Source organism: Pelodiscus sinensis, chromosome 18 (assembly GCF_049634645.1).
Source record: "Pelodiscus sinensis isolate JC-2024 chromosome 18, ASM4963464v1, whole genome shotgun sequence".
In the NCBI taxonomy this organism is placed as follows: domain Eukaryota; kingdom Metazoa; phylum Chordata; order Testudines; family Trionychidae; genus Pelodiscus; species Pelodiscus sinensis.
This window is the reverse complement of record NC_134728.1, coordinates 2,767,921-2,785,048: the sequence shown is the minus strand read 5'-3', so window position 1 is coordinate 2,785,048 and position 17,128 is coordinate 2,767,921. Positions and strand designations below refer to the sequence as shown.

General features: G+C 53.2%; 1 protein-coding gene across 1 annotated transcript in view; it reads left to right on the top strand.

Moving 5' to 3' along the window:
- LOC102450734 (tyrosine-protein phosphatase non-receptor type substrate 1) overlaps positions 1 to 14,470 on the top strand; it is a 30,182-nt gene extending 15,712 nt beyond the window's left edge. The window contains exons 5-11 of the mRNA XM_075901545.1: positions 298 to 355; positions 3,800 to 3,958; positions 6,732 to 7,070; positions 8,467 to 8,781; positions 10,207 to 10,557; positions 12,068 to 12,192; positions 13,868 to 14,470. Coding sequence (XP_075757660.1) covers positions 298 to 355; positions 3,800 to 3,958; positions 6,732 to 7,070; positions 8,467 to 8,781; positions 10,207 to 10,557; positions 12,068 to 12,171 — 1,326 coding nt within the window. The 3' untranslated portion in view covers positions 12,172 to 12,192; positions 13,868 to 14,470. The remainder of the gene's footprint in view (positions 1 to 297; positions 356 to 3,799; positions 3,959 to 6,731; positions 7,071 to 8,466; positions 8,782 to 10,206; positions 10,558 to 12,067; positions 12,193 to 13,867) is intronic.
- The last annotated feature ends 2,658 nt before the right edge of the window (positions 14,471 to 17,128 follow it).

Below are 17,128 nucleotides of genomic sequence, written 5' to 3'. Positions count from 1 at the left end.
CATCTCTGGTTATTGACCCCGCTAGCGCCCCATAAATGGTACCCTTGGCAGCTCTATCTGGGGGACATCAAGGGGCAAAATAACCCCTTCTTTGTGGCTGGAGCAGGGGAGGAATTTCCATCTCTGCCCAGCTCCCTGCTCACACTGGTGAGAGCTGCACATGGCTATGTAGTAAGTCAGGATCTATTGTTATGTCCTAACAGGTCTACTGCTCTGTCAATGACAACCAGTCGACTGCATATGTTTGTGCTCAATCATGTGTGCTGTGTTGACTTGCACAATTTGTCAACAAAACAGACTCTCAGAGAGCTCCCAAAGATCACAAATCAGATGAAGATTGAAGGCTTCCGGCCAGGTTTGTTGTTAAATGAAGTACAGAAATAGTTGTCAGTAGACTCTCTATCAAACCACTATGAATAAGTACCCATAACAATAGACTCAGCTCAGTCAATGGGAGGTCCCAATGCCCCCTCAGCTAGACAAAGAGCCCCTCCAAGACACCATTTTATATACAGGTACAAAAAAATTACACATCACTTCTGATGTGTCAGGTTGCCACTCTCTGACACTGCTTACATATCACCCATTACCCTGTACCTTGTGGTTCTCCTTCGCATGGTGTCCGTGCATCCTCATGCCAGCGGTTGGAGATTTTTAGCCTAGCAATGCCTTTCTGCATCACACATGCACAGTCATCACCTTGCACTGTTTTTGTTTGTAGCTGTGCGCACAATGCTGATCCCCTCTGTTCCTTTTCTGTCACTCTTGGCAGATGACAGTGTTTCGGAGTAGTTCTTTTCTGACTGGAAAAAGACCACAATTAGTTAGTAATTTTAGTAGTTCTTAGTCAGTTTGTTTTCCATCAAGAACATCTGCTTTTTGCCTACACCATCCTTTCCGGGCACTGGACCCAGCACTGGTCACGGGAGCAAGTTCTCTTCCCAATATTTGTCACCAACCGGTTCAGTGGCATCATGATGTTTAACTAGGCAATGACGATCAAAATATTGTCCTTAGTACCCCTGGTTTAACCAGCCATGGCCTTATCCACCACAGCAAAACCAACTCCAATGGCCACCCTGGGAATTGTGGAACCAGAACCGTACCCACTTCTCCCATCAACATTGATCTTGGGAGACAACTGCAGCGACCCCAGCACGCACAACAACACAATCTCCTCCTACTACCACACAATTGTTGCCAACCTACCCTCCATGCTCACCATCAGCAACTACTCAAGCAGATTCCACAGAGGAGGAGGATGACTTGCCTCAATCACTTCTGTTCACGAGCAGGATGGGCAAGAGATCCCAGGGTGCAGCATGTTCCTGATCCATTGGGACAAGCCCTTACACTATGCCTTCCCACCCATCCCACTCATTGCCAGAATCCTATGCAAGATCCGGATGGACAGAGCTGTAGTCATCTTGATAGCTGCATCCTGGATCCGGCAAATCTGGTTTCCATACCTACACTCGATTTCCATAACAAGGCCTTATAATCTTCCAACCCATCAAAATATCCTCTTCCAAGACAGATTCAAACTGTTTCATGCCCAACCTTACACTCTTTATCTGCACATGTGGCTCCTGTCTGGTTCCATGGAACAGAATCCATATGTTCAGAACAAGTGAGATCTCTCCTTCTACAGATTAAGAGACCGTCAACCAGAGCCACTTAGCTGCAGAAATGGAAGTGGTTCTCCTCTTGGTGTCAGCAGGACCACACTGAGCCTTATCTCACAGCATTCCATCAAATTCTTGACCACATACCACCTGAAAATTGGAGGCTTATCAAACTCCTCTGTCAAAGTACACCTTGCAGCAATAATGGCCTTCCATGAACAGATAGAAGGATCATCTGTCTCATACCCCATAACAAAGAGGTTCCTGAGGGGCCTCCAGAACATCTACCCTCCACATAGAGTTCCTCCCCCTTCCTGGGACCTGAACCTAGTTCTGGACAGTCTCATGAGACCTCCCTTTGAGCCCACAGCAATTTGCCCGCTCTCATTCCTACTGATGGTGTTATTCTTGACAGCCATCACCTCTGCCAGGAGGGTTAGTGAGATAGGAGCCCATGTTGTAGGTCCACCATATACAATCTTTGCCAAGCACAAAGTGAACTTACGACTGCACTCAACATTTTTACCCAAGATCCACATGGCTCTTCATACCAACGAGCCCATAGTACTATCAACATTTTGAACCCCGGCCAATCAGGGTTAGGCTTTTATCACAGGACAGCTTGTTGGGGCAGCTATGTATATAAGAAGCTGTCCGGCAGAGAGAGGCAATAGAGTCCTGACCAAGGAGGATGCAGGACTAGTTCCCTGAGCAGCGCTGTAGAGCAGTGCTAGGCAGGCTAAGGGGAGCTAGAGACGAAGCCTCTAGCCTGACACCTGCCAGGCCTGTGGCAGGCCTTGCAACGAAGGCCAAGGAAGTGCAGGTGTGACAGGAAGTGGCCCAGGGAGCTAGAGGCAGTAAAGGGGAGTAAAGAGGGACAGGACAAAGCTGCTTCCACAGGGTCCTTGGGTTGGGACCCAGAATAGTGAGGGGGCCTGAGTCCTCCCTTCCCCCTCATCTTGCCACCAAGGCATGGCCCATACAGACTGGAAACCACAGCTGGCCATGGGAACAGTAGAGACTAAGGACTGCTGATACAACCCCTGGAAGGCAGTGAGAGACTACTGTTGTAGGCAGTGTCCCAAAGAGGTTGTCATGGTTCAGGAGTAACAGGGGTCTGGGGCAAGAGCGGGGAGTGAAGATGGGGGACACACCAGCCAGAAGAGGACGTCCTGCTGAGTAAGAACTAATTCTCTGGAGCAACCAGCAGGCGGTGCCGCAGTGGTGAGTTTGCTCCATGGCAAACCTATATACACCATATGCCTCCCTAGCCCCGCAGGGATATAAAGTACAGTGTCACTGGGGAGACATTGGTTAGACAAGTCCAGTAAAGACCTGCCTGATCCCGTGGGTACTTACCTGGATATGTATCCTACAGGGCTCTCTGCTCACCCAGGCTGAACCTTCCTGTCAAATCTGCTGTTTTTAGCAGGATAGTCTCCAGCTGCCTCCCTGTTACCAGAGACTTTCTCCTGCTGGATTAGCTGCACCACAGCAAACTGCCAGTGGGATGTGCCGCCAGTGCACATAGCCATTTGTCCCATCACTGCACAGCACTGTGATAAACACTGAGGGCTGCCACAAGACACATCCCCACTACAGGCCTCGCACACAGAGCAGTTTTGGGGGTGGCTTGTCTGAGTTCCGGCAAAAGGACCTGGGAAGTCCCAACAGGAAATGGAGAGGAAAAGGATGCAGATCGTTAACCCTTTCAGTGCCTGCCCTTCCGGTAACAGCATCCAAGAGGAGCTGGCTGGGAATGAATCAGGTAGGATTTCAAACATCACATATCAGTCACACATGCTAACCACTAGAGATGGGCCAAAACAGCGACTTTAAACCTCAGGTCTGTATTTCATTTTATCCCTCTTGAGAATGGGGATGCCAGGCTGGAATCTCTGGCCCCGAACTGGCCCTTATAGTTTCAGTTTCATGTCTGAGCCAGACTGGAAAGATCCATTTGATGGATCAGAGTTGGATCTGGGTGAGGGCTCGTGTTACGAGAACTCTGATGGCAAAGGACTGGAGGAAGTGAAGCTTTGTGAAAGAACGTGGAACAGCAGCCGCTTTGCTGTGAGAAGGCAGCAAAGAACATTAATAGTTCTCTGACCAAACCTGGAAGTTGTCGCCATCTAACACCCTCTGCTTCCTTCCGTGGTAGGGTGTGAGCTGAGCTGGAGCCCTGTGCTTCCCCGTAGCTCTGCAGACAAGGAGAGCTAGCAAAGGCAGCGATGCTGAAAGAGTCCCAGCTGTCATCACAATGGCTACCTCAACCCCGGTCTCTGGATTGTCTATTCCATGCCTGGCACTGAGTCTTCTCCTGGCAACCCCTGGTGAGTATGGAGCAGTAGTCTTCAGCCTGTGACCGCATATGGGACTGCAGACAATGTCTCAGGGGGCTGTGTAAGGCTGCCAGCACCACAGGACAGTGGTTTCTCATCTGTAGTCTCTGGCCTCCAGGGGTTCGCAGACTGTCTCAAATTCCCACAGGAATCCACCCCTCCATGCAGAATTTTTTAGGGGCTCACCAATGAAAAGGGTAAAAAATTACAAGCATAGATGGTACCAACCTACCTATATAATGTGCACATGGGTACGAACCATCTAGTCTCATGTTTGTTACTGGTCTAGGGATCTTTTCTAGTTCTCCTTTTCCATGGTGGGGTAATAGCACTCCCTGTGTTATTGTGTGATCAGTATTCAGACTTTCTTATCCCCACCCACCTGACTGCATTAGCTCTGATGTAGCACTCCCATTTTGTACCCTGACCACCCGTTTCTCTTTCTTTCCCTTGGTACATCTGACAAAGTGAGTTGCAACTCACCAAAACTTCAATCCTAATAAAATTGTTCATCCCTAAGGTGCCACCGGGCTTGTTGCTTTTTCCTTCAAACCAAGTCTTATTTCCTCTTTCTTTCCGGGCTGCTAATGCATAACGTGGTGCTTTTTTGCTGCAAGCGCAGCAAACCTACTCTGCTGGGCTCAATGCATGAGCTCAATGAAAGCGAGTGGGGGTCTGTCTCCAGAGGCTGGAAATTCTACCCTCCATCCCCATGCAGACAGACCCCTCGCCTGTCACTGCTTGGGTGCAGGATACTGTCTTATCTCTCCCCACCCTGACTGCATTAGCTCTGATTTAGCACTCCCATCTCTGTACCCCGACCATCTGTTTCTCTTTCTTTCCGTTTGTGCATCTGACAAAGTGAGTTGCAACTCACCAAAGCTTCAGCTCTAATAAAATTGTTCATCTCTAAGGTGCCACTGGGCTTGTTGCTTTTTCTTCTTAACTGAGTCTTATTTTCTCTTCCTTTCGTGGCTGATGGTGCACAGTGCAGTGCCTTCCTTTGGCTGCCACTGTGCACATGCAGCTTTTTTTCCTCTTAGAAAATTAAAACTGGCTCATAACCCAGCTACACAGTTTCCAAACTGTCCCTTCGGGTTTCCATATAGAGATTGCTCACAGTGGCAGCCTGGGTATGGGTTTGGGCAGCCAGCCTGAGGTGCTGTGGGGGTGTAGTCATGGCTACTCTGCTGGTCTCAGTGCACAAGCTCAATGAAAGCCAGTGGGGGTCTATCTCCAGAGCCTGGGAAATTCTACCCTCCAGCCCCATGCAGACAGACCCTCGCCTGTCAGCGCTTGGGTGCAGGATAGGTTGTTCTGCTCCATGTCTGTGAAGTGCTTGCCGCACTGGTGTCCCGAGCTGCGGCTGAGACTCCCACGGGCCAGCACATGCAGACTCATAATTCATAAGCTGTTCTCAATGTGTAATTTGGTTGTGGTGCACCGTGACTTTGTTCAGCTGGCCACGTTCCTCCAGCGCCGAGATGAGTGAGGACAAGGCTGTTTGCACTTTGCAAGAAGAGCTCGCAGAGCCCCCGTCCTAGCACTGACCCCTGGGCGCCCCAGGTGTTACCTGCATTGCACCCTGAGCCGCTGCACTTTGCTCTTACTCTGCCCCCCTAGTGCCCTAAGCCAGGGCAGCACAGCGCCCTTAGCCCACAGCTGCCGGGCAGGCCCCTTCTGATGGGGGGGATGCTCAGAAAGGCTCTAAATTCACTTTTCCACCCTTTGCCCAGTGCTGCGCTCACTCCAGAAGGAGCGCTAACAGGTACCTGGCACCTGGCCTGTCGGGATAGAGCTGTAAAAGGCACAAGGTACTCTGGGTTGCCAACGATTATGATTTTATTGTGAGTCTCACATAACTGGGGATGTTTCTTAGGGTACGTCTACACTAGCCCGCTAAATCGACCACTTAATTCGATTTAGGGGCTTTATTCTGGAATCCCGTTTCACTGCCGCGTGTAGACCCGGGCAGTTACTTTGGGCTAGTCAATTACTAAAATGGCAACCAGTAGGGAACATGCAAATCAAGCAGGGATATTTAAATCCCAGGCTTGATTTGCAATTCTGGTCACCCTTGTTAGCCTCCCTACATCAATATAGGGTGCTAGTGTAGATGTACCCTGAGAGTCCAGGTGTTGGAATCAGCAGACTTGCAGTTTGCTTGTATGTATTTCTTTTCTAGAAGACTTACCTGGCGTTGCTCATGTTCTAAAGGGCAGGAACTGGCAGTATTGGGGGTGCAGGAATTGGAGCTGGAGATTGGTAGTTGTGGGCAGCATCAGGAGATGGGGTTGGGGGCTCAGGGAAAGGAGAAGGGGCGAACGGCAGCTGCTCACCAGGGTCAACCCTGTGCATCAGGGTCCATACAACCTGGTGGGCAGCTGTTCCCTGGGGTTGGGCACTTTCTACCCACTGTGATTATTGGTGAGTATAACTATCCCTGCCAGGGCCAGGAGGTTCTGTCTCTGTCCTTCCTTCTGCTCACATGTATCACAACATCTGCTGGGTCCCGGCTGCTCCCAGGAGCTGGGGTTGAGCTGTGGAAAGGCGGCTCTGGGGCAGCCTGCAGGAGGTGCTGTGGAAGGACACAAAGTTACTCCCCAGGCAGAGAAAGCTCCTCTGGGCAGGGCATGGAACTAGGCAGGGCTAGGAGCAGGCTCCAAAGAGCGGTGCCCTGGTGTGGGACTCAGCTCCCAATTGCTGTAGTCGAATGGGGCTTGTCAAACAGCCTCCCCCTGCCCAGCCTGTTCTCTCCTTCCAGGGGCCGGGGCCCAGGAGTTCCAGCTGCTGCAGCCCCAGGGCGCCGTGTTGGTGTCAGCGGGAGAGACTCTCACCCTGCCCTGCTCTGTGACGGGGCTCAGTCCGGCAGGACCCGTGAAGTGGTTCAAGGGCTCAGGCCCCACCCGCCAGCTGGTTTATGAAGATAAAGAATCATTCCCCCGGGTGACGAGGGTGGTCCACAGTGACACCGACTTCACCATCCGCATCAGTGACACCCGCCCCGAGGACGCCGGGACCTATCGCTGTGTGAAGTTCAAGAAGGGGCTGCGAGCCGATGAGGAGATCGGATCCGGCGCTGGCACAGCCGTGCCTGTGAGCGGTGAGTGCGAGCTCCCAGCCGGCCACACGCCCCTCCCCCCGGGGCCGGTACCAGGGAGGGGAACAAACCCGGCTCAGCCCAGACAGTAACTGTGGAGCTGGGCTTCCCATCGAGACTGAAGCAAAGTGGAACTGAGGAGACCTGCCCCAGATCTTGGGTGGGGAAATTTCTGTTCTAGCCACAGGAATTGCTACCCCCAAACTGAAATGAATGGCCAGGTGCACCAGGGTGTGCAGCGGGGGTGACTGGTAGGAGGGGGGTGTCTGGTGTAGTGTAGATAGTTCTCACTGGTAGCACTAGCTTAAGAACCATGCCTGCAGGACAGCATGGGCCATGTGGAGCCACCTCTCCACCTCCCTCCCAAATGGGAGCTACACTACGTAAGGACCCTGCACCCCAATTCCCACCCCACCATGAGCCCCCTCCTATACCCTGTAATCCCAACCCTGAGCCCACTCCCACACCCTGATTCCCTTCCACACCCCATACCTAAAGTCCCAGCCTTAGCCCCTCCTACTCCAACCTTCCTCCCTGACACCGCCCCACCCCACACACACACACACTCCAAACCCTTTGGCAACAGCCTGGAATCCCCTCCCAAACCCCACATGCCTCATGCCCAGCCCCACCCCAGAACCAGCATCTCCACTCAGAGCCCTCCCCCCTTCACAGCCAGCCCCAGCCCACACACTGAACCCTTCATTTTTGGCACCAACCTGGAGCCTAGGAGGGCCCACAAAATCCAAGTCATGGACCACGAGAAAAGTTAATCCGGCCCTGCTCACTCGTCGCCTCCAAAAGGAGCAGCTATAGCTGCTGGTAAGCTGGGACGCCTTATACTGGCCTACCAGGGAACTGCTCCCAGCACCGCAGGGTTTTAGTCTTCCTGCCATATGCCCTGGGAAGCCCCCATGGAGACGGGAGCAGGGACCAGGCAGGCTGGCGCAGCTGCACAAGCAGAAAAAGCAGGATGTAGCCGGGTGCACTGGGCGTGGAGCCTCCTCCCAGTCCCCCACAGCTAATAAACACCTTGCCCCGGCCAAAGGAAAAGAAGTTAGTACCACATTTGCAGCACTGAGCTGGGGCCAGACACTTTCTGGGCGGGAGACAGAGGTCTCCCCTCCCCCACCAGTTCTCTGGCTATGGCCCCTTCCCAGCAAAGACTTTCCTAGCCTGGCTCCCCCGTCTCCTTGCAGCATGACTCCCTGATGTCAGGCTGTCCTGTGGGGAGCAGGCCATGTGCGGAGGGGGCTGGGCTGTCAGTCACAGAGGGAAAAACTTAAAAAACGACAACTAGTATGGCAGCATCTTAAACAAAACATGTAGATGGTATCAACTGAGCTTTCGTAGGCACAACCCACTTCACTGCCTGGCTGATAAACACTTCTTCCTGCAGCCAGGCCATCGGCCCTGTCTGTGTCCGCACCCCCCAGCAGGGCAGAGCCGAGCGCCCCAGTGACTTTCACCTGCACATCTGGAGGATTCTCCCCCAGAAACATCACTGTGACCTGGCTCAAAAATGGGGCCCCACTGCCGGCCCCCCAGCTCCGGGTTCTCCCCGAACACGAGAGCGTCTCCTACAACGTGTCCAGCACCGTGGGGCTGTGCCTGAGCACAGGAGACGCCCGCTCCCAGCTCACCTGTCAGATAGAGCACAGTGCCTTAGCAGCTCCCCTGCATGGGACGTACAACCTCAGCCATGCCTTGCGAGGTAGGATCCCAGCCAAGGCAAATCTCTGGGGGCTCTGCTCAGGAGAGAATTGAGATGGGGTATATGCAAAGGTGGAACTGGACAGGACTGAGATGGATCCATTGCCCTCTAGGATCCCTTTGGGCTGGATGGTTGGTGGGGAGGGGGGGAAATGAGACACTGAAATCCAGATTTGGGTCCAGTCACTGCCCGGTGCCCATCTCTCTTTCTCAGGCCTTAGAGACCCTTCTCTTAGTTGGGGACATTGCAGGGGTGGGAGACCAAGTGCGGGGAGGGGTGCATGGGGTTGGAAGGTGTTAGTCCTTGTCTGAGTCCTGGTAAGTTCCCCTTCTCTAAATGAAGTTTCCCAGCTGCTAGGCACTTTTCCAGGCTGGGAGGGGAGAGAAAGTGGGGATGGATGGAGCATGTTTTTGTGTTCAGATAATTTAATTTTAAAAAAAATTGCCCTGACAGGCCCTTCCCTCATCTATGACAGGAGACCCCATGCCGGGTCCAAAGGGACCCCCCGTGCATAGAGAAGCAGGGCCATTAGACTCCTATGGACTATGGAGATCTGCCTGCCAGCCTTCATGAGGGGGCCCAGGGCTACCTAGCTCCTGCTCACCCACCTGCTAGGCAATGAGGAGAGTTAGTTATAGAATCATAGAACACTAGGACTGGAAGGGACCTCGAGAGGTCATCGAGTCCAGTCCCCTGCCCTCACAGCAGGACCAAGTACTGTCTAGACCATCCCTGATAGACATTTATCTAACCTACTCTTAAATATCTCCACAGATGGACATTCCACAACCTCCCTGGGCAATTTATTCCAGTGTTTAACTACCCTGACAGTTAGGAACTTTTTCCTAATGTCCAACCTAAACCTCCCTTGCTGCAGTTTAAGCCCCTTGCTTCTTGTTCTATCCGCAGAGGCCAAGATGAACACGTTTTCTCCCTCCTCCTTATGACACCCTTTTAGATATCTGAAAACGGCTATCATGTCCCCCCTCAATCTTCTCTTTTCTAGTTCTTGAGTTTGGGGAGGTGCTTGGAGATCCTTAGATGGGAGGTGCTGTGGACGGGCCAAATGCCATCACTATGCACATGCAGGACAGCAGGGTCTCTGGAGATCACATCTCTGGAGAGCGTCCTGCCCAGTATGGGGCAGAGAGGCGTCTGAAAGAGTTGAGAGGATGCCCAGAGAAATGCCAGCTGCCCTCTGTTCCCTGGTAGGATTGGAGGGAAGGGCCCAGTTCAAAGAAGACAGTCCTGAGGGCAGAACATGCTCCGGGGGGTACCCCAAGCAGGGGAGGTTCAGAGGAGATGGAACCAGGATGTGGGTGTGGTGGGAAGACCGTTCGGCCCAGCCCTGCAATTTCCCTCCAGCCCCGCAGGAGAAGGGGAATTTCAGGCGATGCTGAGCGCAGGGTGTTTGTGTGTTGTCAGTTCCACCCAGGCTGCAAGTGGGCTCTGACCCGGCGGGGCCGGTCGCACGGAACGAGTCTGTGACGTTCACCTGCCGCGCGGAGGGGTTCTACCCGCAGGGGACCAGTCTCAGCTGGCTGGAGAACGGAAAAGAGACAGATCCGGGGAAACTCTCCCGCCCAACGGAGAATCCAGACGGGACGTTCACGCTGCAGAGCTCCCTGGAGGTCAGAGCAACCGAGCAGAGGAACCAGTCTGTGTTCACCTGTCGGGCTGTGCACGATTCCCAGCCCCCCGTCAGTGCCAGCGCGACGCTGAGAGTCTCCCTGCCACCCACAGAGCCTGGCAAAGATCCCGCTTCATCTGATGGAGGTAAATGTGGAGTTGAAGCCTCTCCTATTCCTGATAAGAAATGCAGGTGATCACAGCAGAGCCCAGCGGCCATTTCATCCCAGCCCCACCAGCTCCTCAGGGTAATGATAACTGTTTATCTATACTGGCATATTTTATCACCAAAACATGAATTTTGGTGACAAAACAGTGAGGCTGTGTCAGACTGCATCCCTTTTCCGTAAAAGGGATGCAAATTAGACATATCGCAATTGTAAATGAAGCGGGGCTGCAATGGCTGCTGCTTTTTTCTGGCTCGGAGCTTTGCCGGAAAAAAGCGCCAGTCTAGACGCGGATCTTTCAGAAAATAAAGTGAGGGATAAGGGATCTTTCGGAAAAGGCTTTATTTTCCGAAAGATCCGCGTCTAGACTGGCGCTTTTTGCCAGCAAAGCTCCAAGCTGGAAAAAAGCAGCAGCCATTGTTATGCTAATGAAGCGGGGGGGATTTAAATCCCCGTTTCATTTGCAATTGTGATATGTCTAATTTGCATCCCTTTTATGAAAAAGGGATGCAGTCTAGATACAGCCTGAGAGTGTTTACACTGCAATGCGAATGTCAGGAAAAACATCCCTTTTGGTGACCAAAAAACTTCTACCCCATAAGAGACTTTTGTCATTTCCCTTCCCTTTATTGTTGACAAAGAGCCATTGTGGACTCTGCTGTTTATTTTGTTGAGAGAACTGTCTTCCGCCAGTATCCCACAATGCCTGTCTTGATGGCTCTGCTCAGTGTTTTGTGATCTCTGCTGCCCTCCCGTTTCAAACTTCTGACAAGTATCTGACAGCTGAGTGAGTGGCTCTATCTGGGAAACAAAGAGCAAATCTTTGGAATGCTCTTGTTCTGCCCTGCTAGAAACACAGTGGCAGGCGAACAGCTTCTGCAGGGGGAGGGCTAGAGAGACAGCTTGCTTCTTGGACATTCCTCAGCACACACAGCTCAAAGCAGCTTTTCCTTCCCACAGCACTGCGCTATGGGATGCTTACCCAGATTGCTTTGCTCTGCTAGTACCTCCTCAACAGATAACGTGGCCATGAAATGTCAACAATGTCCTTGTGGTCGCTCTCCGTGCCCAGGGCAGATACTCCCTGTAGCGTGTGAATGTCCCATAGAAAGGCACTCAGACCTGGTCATGCCTGCAGAGCAGATGTCCAAGAACTGATCCCAGCTCAGGGATGTGGCTGATTTGAGGCTCTCAGATAAAAGTGCAGGAGGCTCCTGAGCCCTTGTCCTCCTGCTCTGCAAAGCCCAATGGCTCAACGCCAGAGTCCAGGCTTCCCTGGGACCAGGCCACAGCCTGAGAGGGGCAGCGAGGGAGGGGGAGAGTGGCTGCCAGGCAGAGCTGAAAAAAATTTGCAGAGGCCATTTGACAAGAAGCTGCTCCCAGGTGAGAACTCACCCAGACCATGGAAGCCACCTGGTGGGAAGGTGGGATGGCCAGGAACCAGCAGAAGGCTCCTGCCCATGGGCTGATCTGAGGCATTTCCACTGCAGGTCAGAGCCTGTTCTCCAGCCCGGCTCTCTGGATTGGGCTCCTCCTGGAGAAGATGCTGACTGGAGCCTTCCTCCTCTTCTTCTTCCTGAGGCGTAAGGAGTAACCAGGGAAATGCAGCTTCTCTGTGAGTTGCTCTGGGGTGTTACAAAGTGTGTGATGGCGTGATTGGGTTTTCCTGTCTCCTGTACCCCTGTAGTGGCACGAACAGACTCCACCAGCCATTAGAATAGAGGGAGTTTATTGCTTCTCCAGGATACAGCACAGCACAGATGTAATCTGGTTACAGGGCAGGCCTCAGTGCCCTCCCCTTGAGATGTGGGAGCCTGTGCCCTGTAATCCCAGCCCCTCCCTAGCTCCTTCTCCCCTGCTTCCCAGACAGAAACTTAACTAACTCACATCCAGCCCTGCCTCCAGCCAGGGCTCCCCTCCCCTTCTTCCCATTGTTCCGCTCCCTGGGAGATACTGGTTGGACAGGTTCGGAGCCCCCTTTGCATAATGATTCATCCCCTGCCCTGCTGGGCCGTGCTGTAGCCAGCAGCCAGTGGAGGTCACTCACAACCCATTGCCCAGCATAGCAACCAGCAAGGTACCCCCCACTATGTCACAGAAAGGAACCCGAGAGAACTGCACTTAATGCTGCAGCCTGGGAGAAGAGCAGGAAGGTTCAAACCTCACAGGGAGTCGGTGTTGCTGGAGGTCTCTGGGGCTGCTCATAGGACACAGACCTGCCCTCCCTGTCCCAGGCTGGCCCAGATCACTAGTGACCTGGTGGGTTTTCAGGGTCTTGGTCTAATTCCATGAAGTCCAGTGACCCCAGAGGACCAGCCTGCTGGGCACTAGCTGCTGCCCTTAACAGGCATCAGAGACCCAAGGATTGGGTGCAAGTGGGAAATGAATCGCTCTGCCCGCAGTGTGGGTGCTGCTGGCTGGGGTGAGCTCTGTGTAGAGCTGGCAGGGGTGGAATGGCCAGGCCTTCCCTTGCCGACTGCGCCTATAGCACATTCCTGCCCTTTGCTCCTCCCTTGCTCACACGAAGCCTCCTCTCCACATGCCCTCCCTTTGGTAAATGACTCCAGGCTCAGCTGAGGCAGGTTCCCCAGGCCCAGGGGACACAGTCCAGGGTCCCTGGCGAGCACTGGCATCTCTGCCCAATCAGCCAGGTGGGTCAGGGAAACCCTGCTGGGTCCAGGGATGCAAACAGGGAATCAATTCCACCTTCCCTTTTGTCAGGTGCATTGTCCCAGCCCTTTTGCTAGAAATCCTGCCACAGGGCACTTACCCCAACCAACCCCCCTCTAGGCCACAGCCAGGCATTGCCAAGACCTTGATCCTGTGCTGGGTTTGAACAGAGGGTCCCAGCAAACCATTTATGGCTACAGACCGGACTCCTTCGTTCCAGAGCCCTGAGACTGCTGGTAACCAGCCGCCACTCACTGCTGCCCAGATCCCTGTGTCTGTCCCCAAAGAGACAAAACTCCTGCTCATCCCACCCCGCTCAGCTTGCCTGAGCCTCACCCCCCAGCTTGTGACACTGTCCTTCGGCGGCGCTGATCTGTGCCCTGGAGGGACCCTCCCCGTTCTATGCAGGGGAATACAGGTGCTGGCCGATCTGAGTCACTGGAAATGCAGACGAGCCAGCACTCCGAGTAAATCTCCCCAAGCAGCCCCCAGCTCAGGGTGTGGTGTGGCTGACAGAAAGCAAACTAGAGCAGTTTGCCTCATGGGCTTGTTCTTGGCTGGGTTACTACCAAGGGCAGGGTCGCTAACTGACTCTCCTGTTGGATTTTTTCTTTTTGCAGCTCCTGATCTATTCCCCGATATTCTCGCATCCTCCCCACCTGCCAAGGTGTCTGTCTGCAGCCTGACTCCTCCCCATCTCAGAGCCAGTTCGTGATCTTCAGTGACCCCTGCTGGCCGGGCAGCTGGAGCCCAGGCCCATATTGGGATGTAACTACCCCACAGTCATACCTAAGGATTGGGCAGCTGCTGAAAGGATTCCTCCCTGCTCCCTTCAGCCCAGCCCTCTGCAGTATTTGCACTGCCCTTCCCTACGGAGCCAAGCCAGTACGTGTGGAATACCGTACGGGGTGAAATGCAAATTGGTCATGTATATCAGTGTGTCTGTGGGACCTGGTGGCCCCGGAGCAACTCCCCTGAGTCCTGCAGGTTTGGCCAGAGGCTCAGACTCTCACTCTCTGGGCTGGTAGGAGCTGGGTGTTTTGTAGCTGTGACACTGCAACCTGACTGGAGAGAAACAGTCTTGTTCTGTTACTGCTAGCTCTGCCCTTGCCCATCTCTGGAGAGGCCTAGAAAGAGTCCCAGAAGGCAGGGCCGGGTCACATAAGTGCCCATGCTGGTCTGTGCTTTGGCACCCCGGGGCGGTGGTGACATAGACCATCTGCAGGGCTGTGTGGTGCCTTTGCTGCTACATGGACTCTGGCTGCAGCCTCCTGCCTGTGCTCAGCTGTGAGGAGGCAGGAGATGTCTGTGTGATATTTTCACACAGAAACTAAACCGCCGTGGCAATGCTTCAACTCACCCTGCCTTGGAGAGCATGGGCTGATCTGTCCGTGAGCCACTGGTCTGTGCTACCTCAAGGGCAACAGTGAATATTCCCTGTGTGTTCCTGCCATGTGAGCTGGGAAGGGGTTTTGGGGAGAATTGTGGCTCCCAATTCACCTGCATCTCTCCTCCGAATCAAACAGCATTTCTGGCCCCAGCACCTCTGGTGTAGCACATCTTCTGCAGCTCCCTCCTTTCGATGGGCAGCCAGAGGACATGTCCTGGCAGAGAAAACCTTGGCAGTGGGATTCCAATAGAGCCACCCTCCCAGGCAGCCGGTGGGAGTGGCACTCAGCTGCAGAGCTGGCATGGATGGACACAGCTTGCAAGCTAAGAGCGTTGGCTGCTGGGCTTCCAGACATTAGAACAGCCACAGAGGTCAGACCAATGGTCTGTCCAGCTCAGAGCCCGGTCTTGCAACAGTGACCGGTGCCAGGTGCTTCAGAGGAACTGAACAGAATAGGGCAGTTACTGAGCGATTCATCCCCTATTGTCCAGTCCCAGCTCCTGGCAGTCGGAGGTTGGGGACACCCAGAGCAGGAGGATGCATCCCTGAGCTTCTTGGCTAGTAGGCATTGATGAACCTGTCCTCCATGAACCCAATTCTTTTGTGAAGGCCAAAGCTACAACTGGGTTCACAACATCCCCTGGCAATGAGTTCCACAGGCCCTCGGTGTGGGGCCCAGCCCCAGTGCTGCTTCCCTGGAGTAAAGGCCTTTCATTCCTCTGCCCATGCCAGAAGAACTAGGAGGAAATTCCCTGGGGCCCTTTCTACAGGATTTTACTGCCAGAGGCTCTGTTCTCACCCAGTGGGCCTGTTTCAGGGTATCCCAAGCAGGCAGCCCAGCAGGGTGGTCAGGACGTGGGTTGGATTGTTTGTGGCCAGAGGCTGGTGGTGTATTATTTATAGTGGGGTTTGAATAACAGCTGCTTCACTGAATGCTCCTGGTTCCTTGCACCTAGCATTTCTGGGGGTGGGGAGGGAATCTATTTCAGAAAAGAATGTGTATTTCCCCCCCCTCTTTAGCTCTAGACTCAGGGAGATCATAGCTGCAATGGCAGTAGGGATCACTGAGGCACATGTTCCCTGCACAAACCAAACCCAAACCCCAATCTTCTTCAGAGCTCAGTGACGTAAAATGTACCAAGGGAGGTGCAGTGAACTGGGGGTAGTGGAGCCAATTTCTTTCTAAGCTTTGTCTACACTGACACATTTTGTCACGAAAAACTGCCTTTTGGCGACAAAACCGTGAGAGCAGTTATTCTACGATGTGACTTATCAGGAAAAACACCTAGTTCTCCTTGGAGTGGTGTCTCTGTGGGTGCTCCACTCGGGTCTCAGTGCGTCCTTGTGCCAGCGAGCAGAGATTTTTGCCTAGCAATGCCTTCCTGCGTTGTGCATGCACAGTCACATCTTGCACTCTTTTCGTCCATTGGCTGCATGCGTGGGTGCAGGTCCCCCTCCGTTCCTTTCCTACTCTCCTCAGCAGAAGACAGACTCTCTCAGCAGTGCTATTTTTCGGACTGAAATTTTTTTAAAATAGAGTTGTTAGTTTGTAGTATTGTTAGTAGTTCAGTCACTTTATAGTTAGTGTTAACCAGTTCTAGTTAGTTTAAAAAAAACATGTTTGCCCTGTGTGATGTAGTGGGGGAATGGTCCACTCACTGGTTGCTATGCTTGTGCTGTGGGTGACCTCTACTGGCCTGCGTCTGTAAGCACTGCCCAGTGCGGGGGGCCTGAGGACCCTCAGGTCATGTAGACAGTGACCCAACCAGTTCTTACCTCATGAGGGAAGAGATCTGAACAAAGGAAGTCTGTAGTTTAGAAAAGGGGCAGTTTTTGCTGGGAAAACATGAAGAGACTGAGCTGAGTACTGGGGGTACAGGGCCTATGGACCCCTACCCCAAGAGGTCTGAGGCTGCCTGCCTCCTCACTTCGATGTCCATATAGAACCTGGACTGTGCTGTACCTTGCAGAAGCAATAAACCCTCTCTATTCTACAGGCTGGTGGAGCCTTGTCTTGCTGTGGACGGCCGGGGGGCGGGGGGGTGCAGGATCAGGGGAACCCTGACGTGCTGCCACACCCTGGTTGTTTTCTCTTTCTTTTTAGACCAAGTTCTGGAGCCCTAAAGTTTTCTTCTAAATATGCCAGGCTCGCCTGACTTTAAAAAGTGTGACTTTTTGTAACATGGTGGGCCTCACCATCAAGAGTGCCTCCTGCTGGTAACTCAGGGAATTAGCATTTTTGGTGCTGGAACACCCCCTTCTGGCTGGTTTCTCACAGACTGTTACTGTTATTCTCCACCACTTTGTCAGGCCCATATCCCTTTCAGACTGTGGCTCCCTCCTACTGGGGTACTGCTCTACCGCAGTACGCCCACACTCTGGAGTCCTTCCTCTCTGGGGACCCTCAATCCCCTTATGCCCACCTTGCCTCAGTGACCCATAGCCAGTCTTCATCTAGCCCCTGACTCAGGGGCAAACTACAGTCTGACAT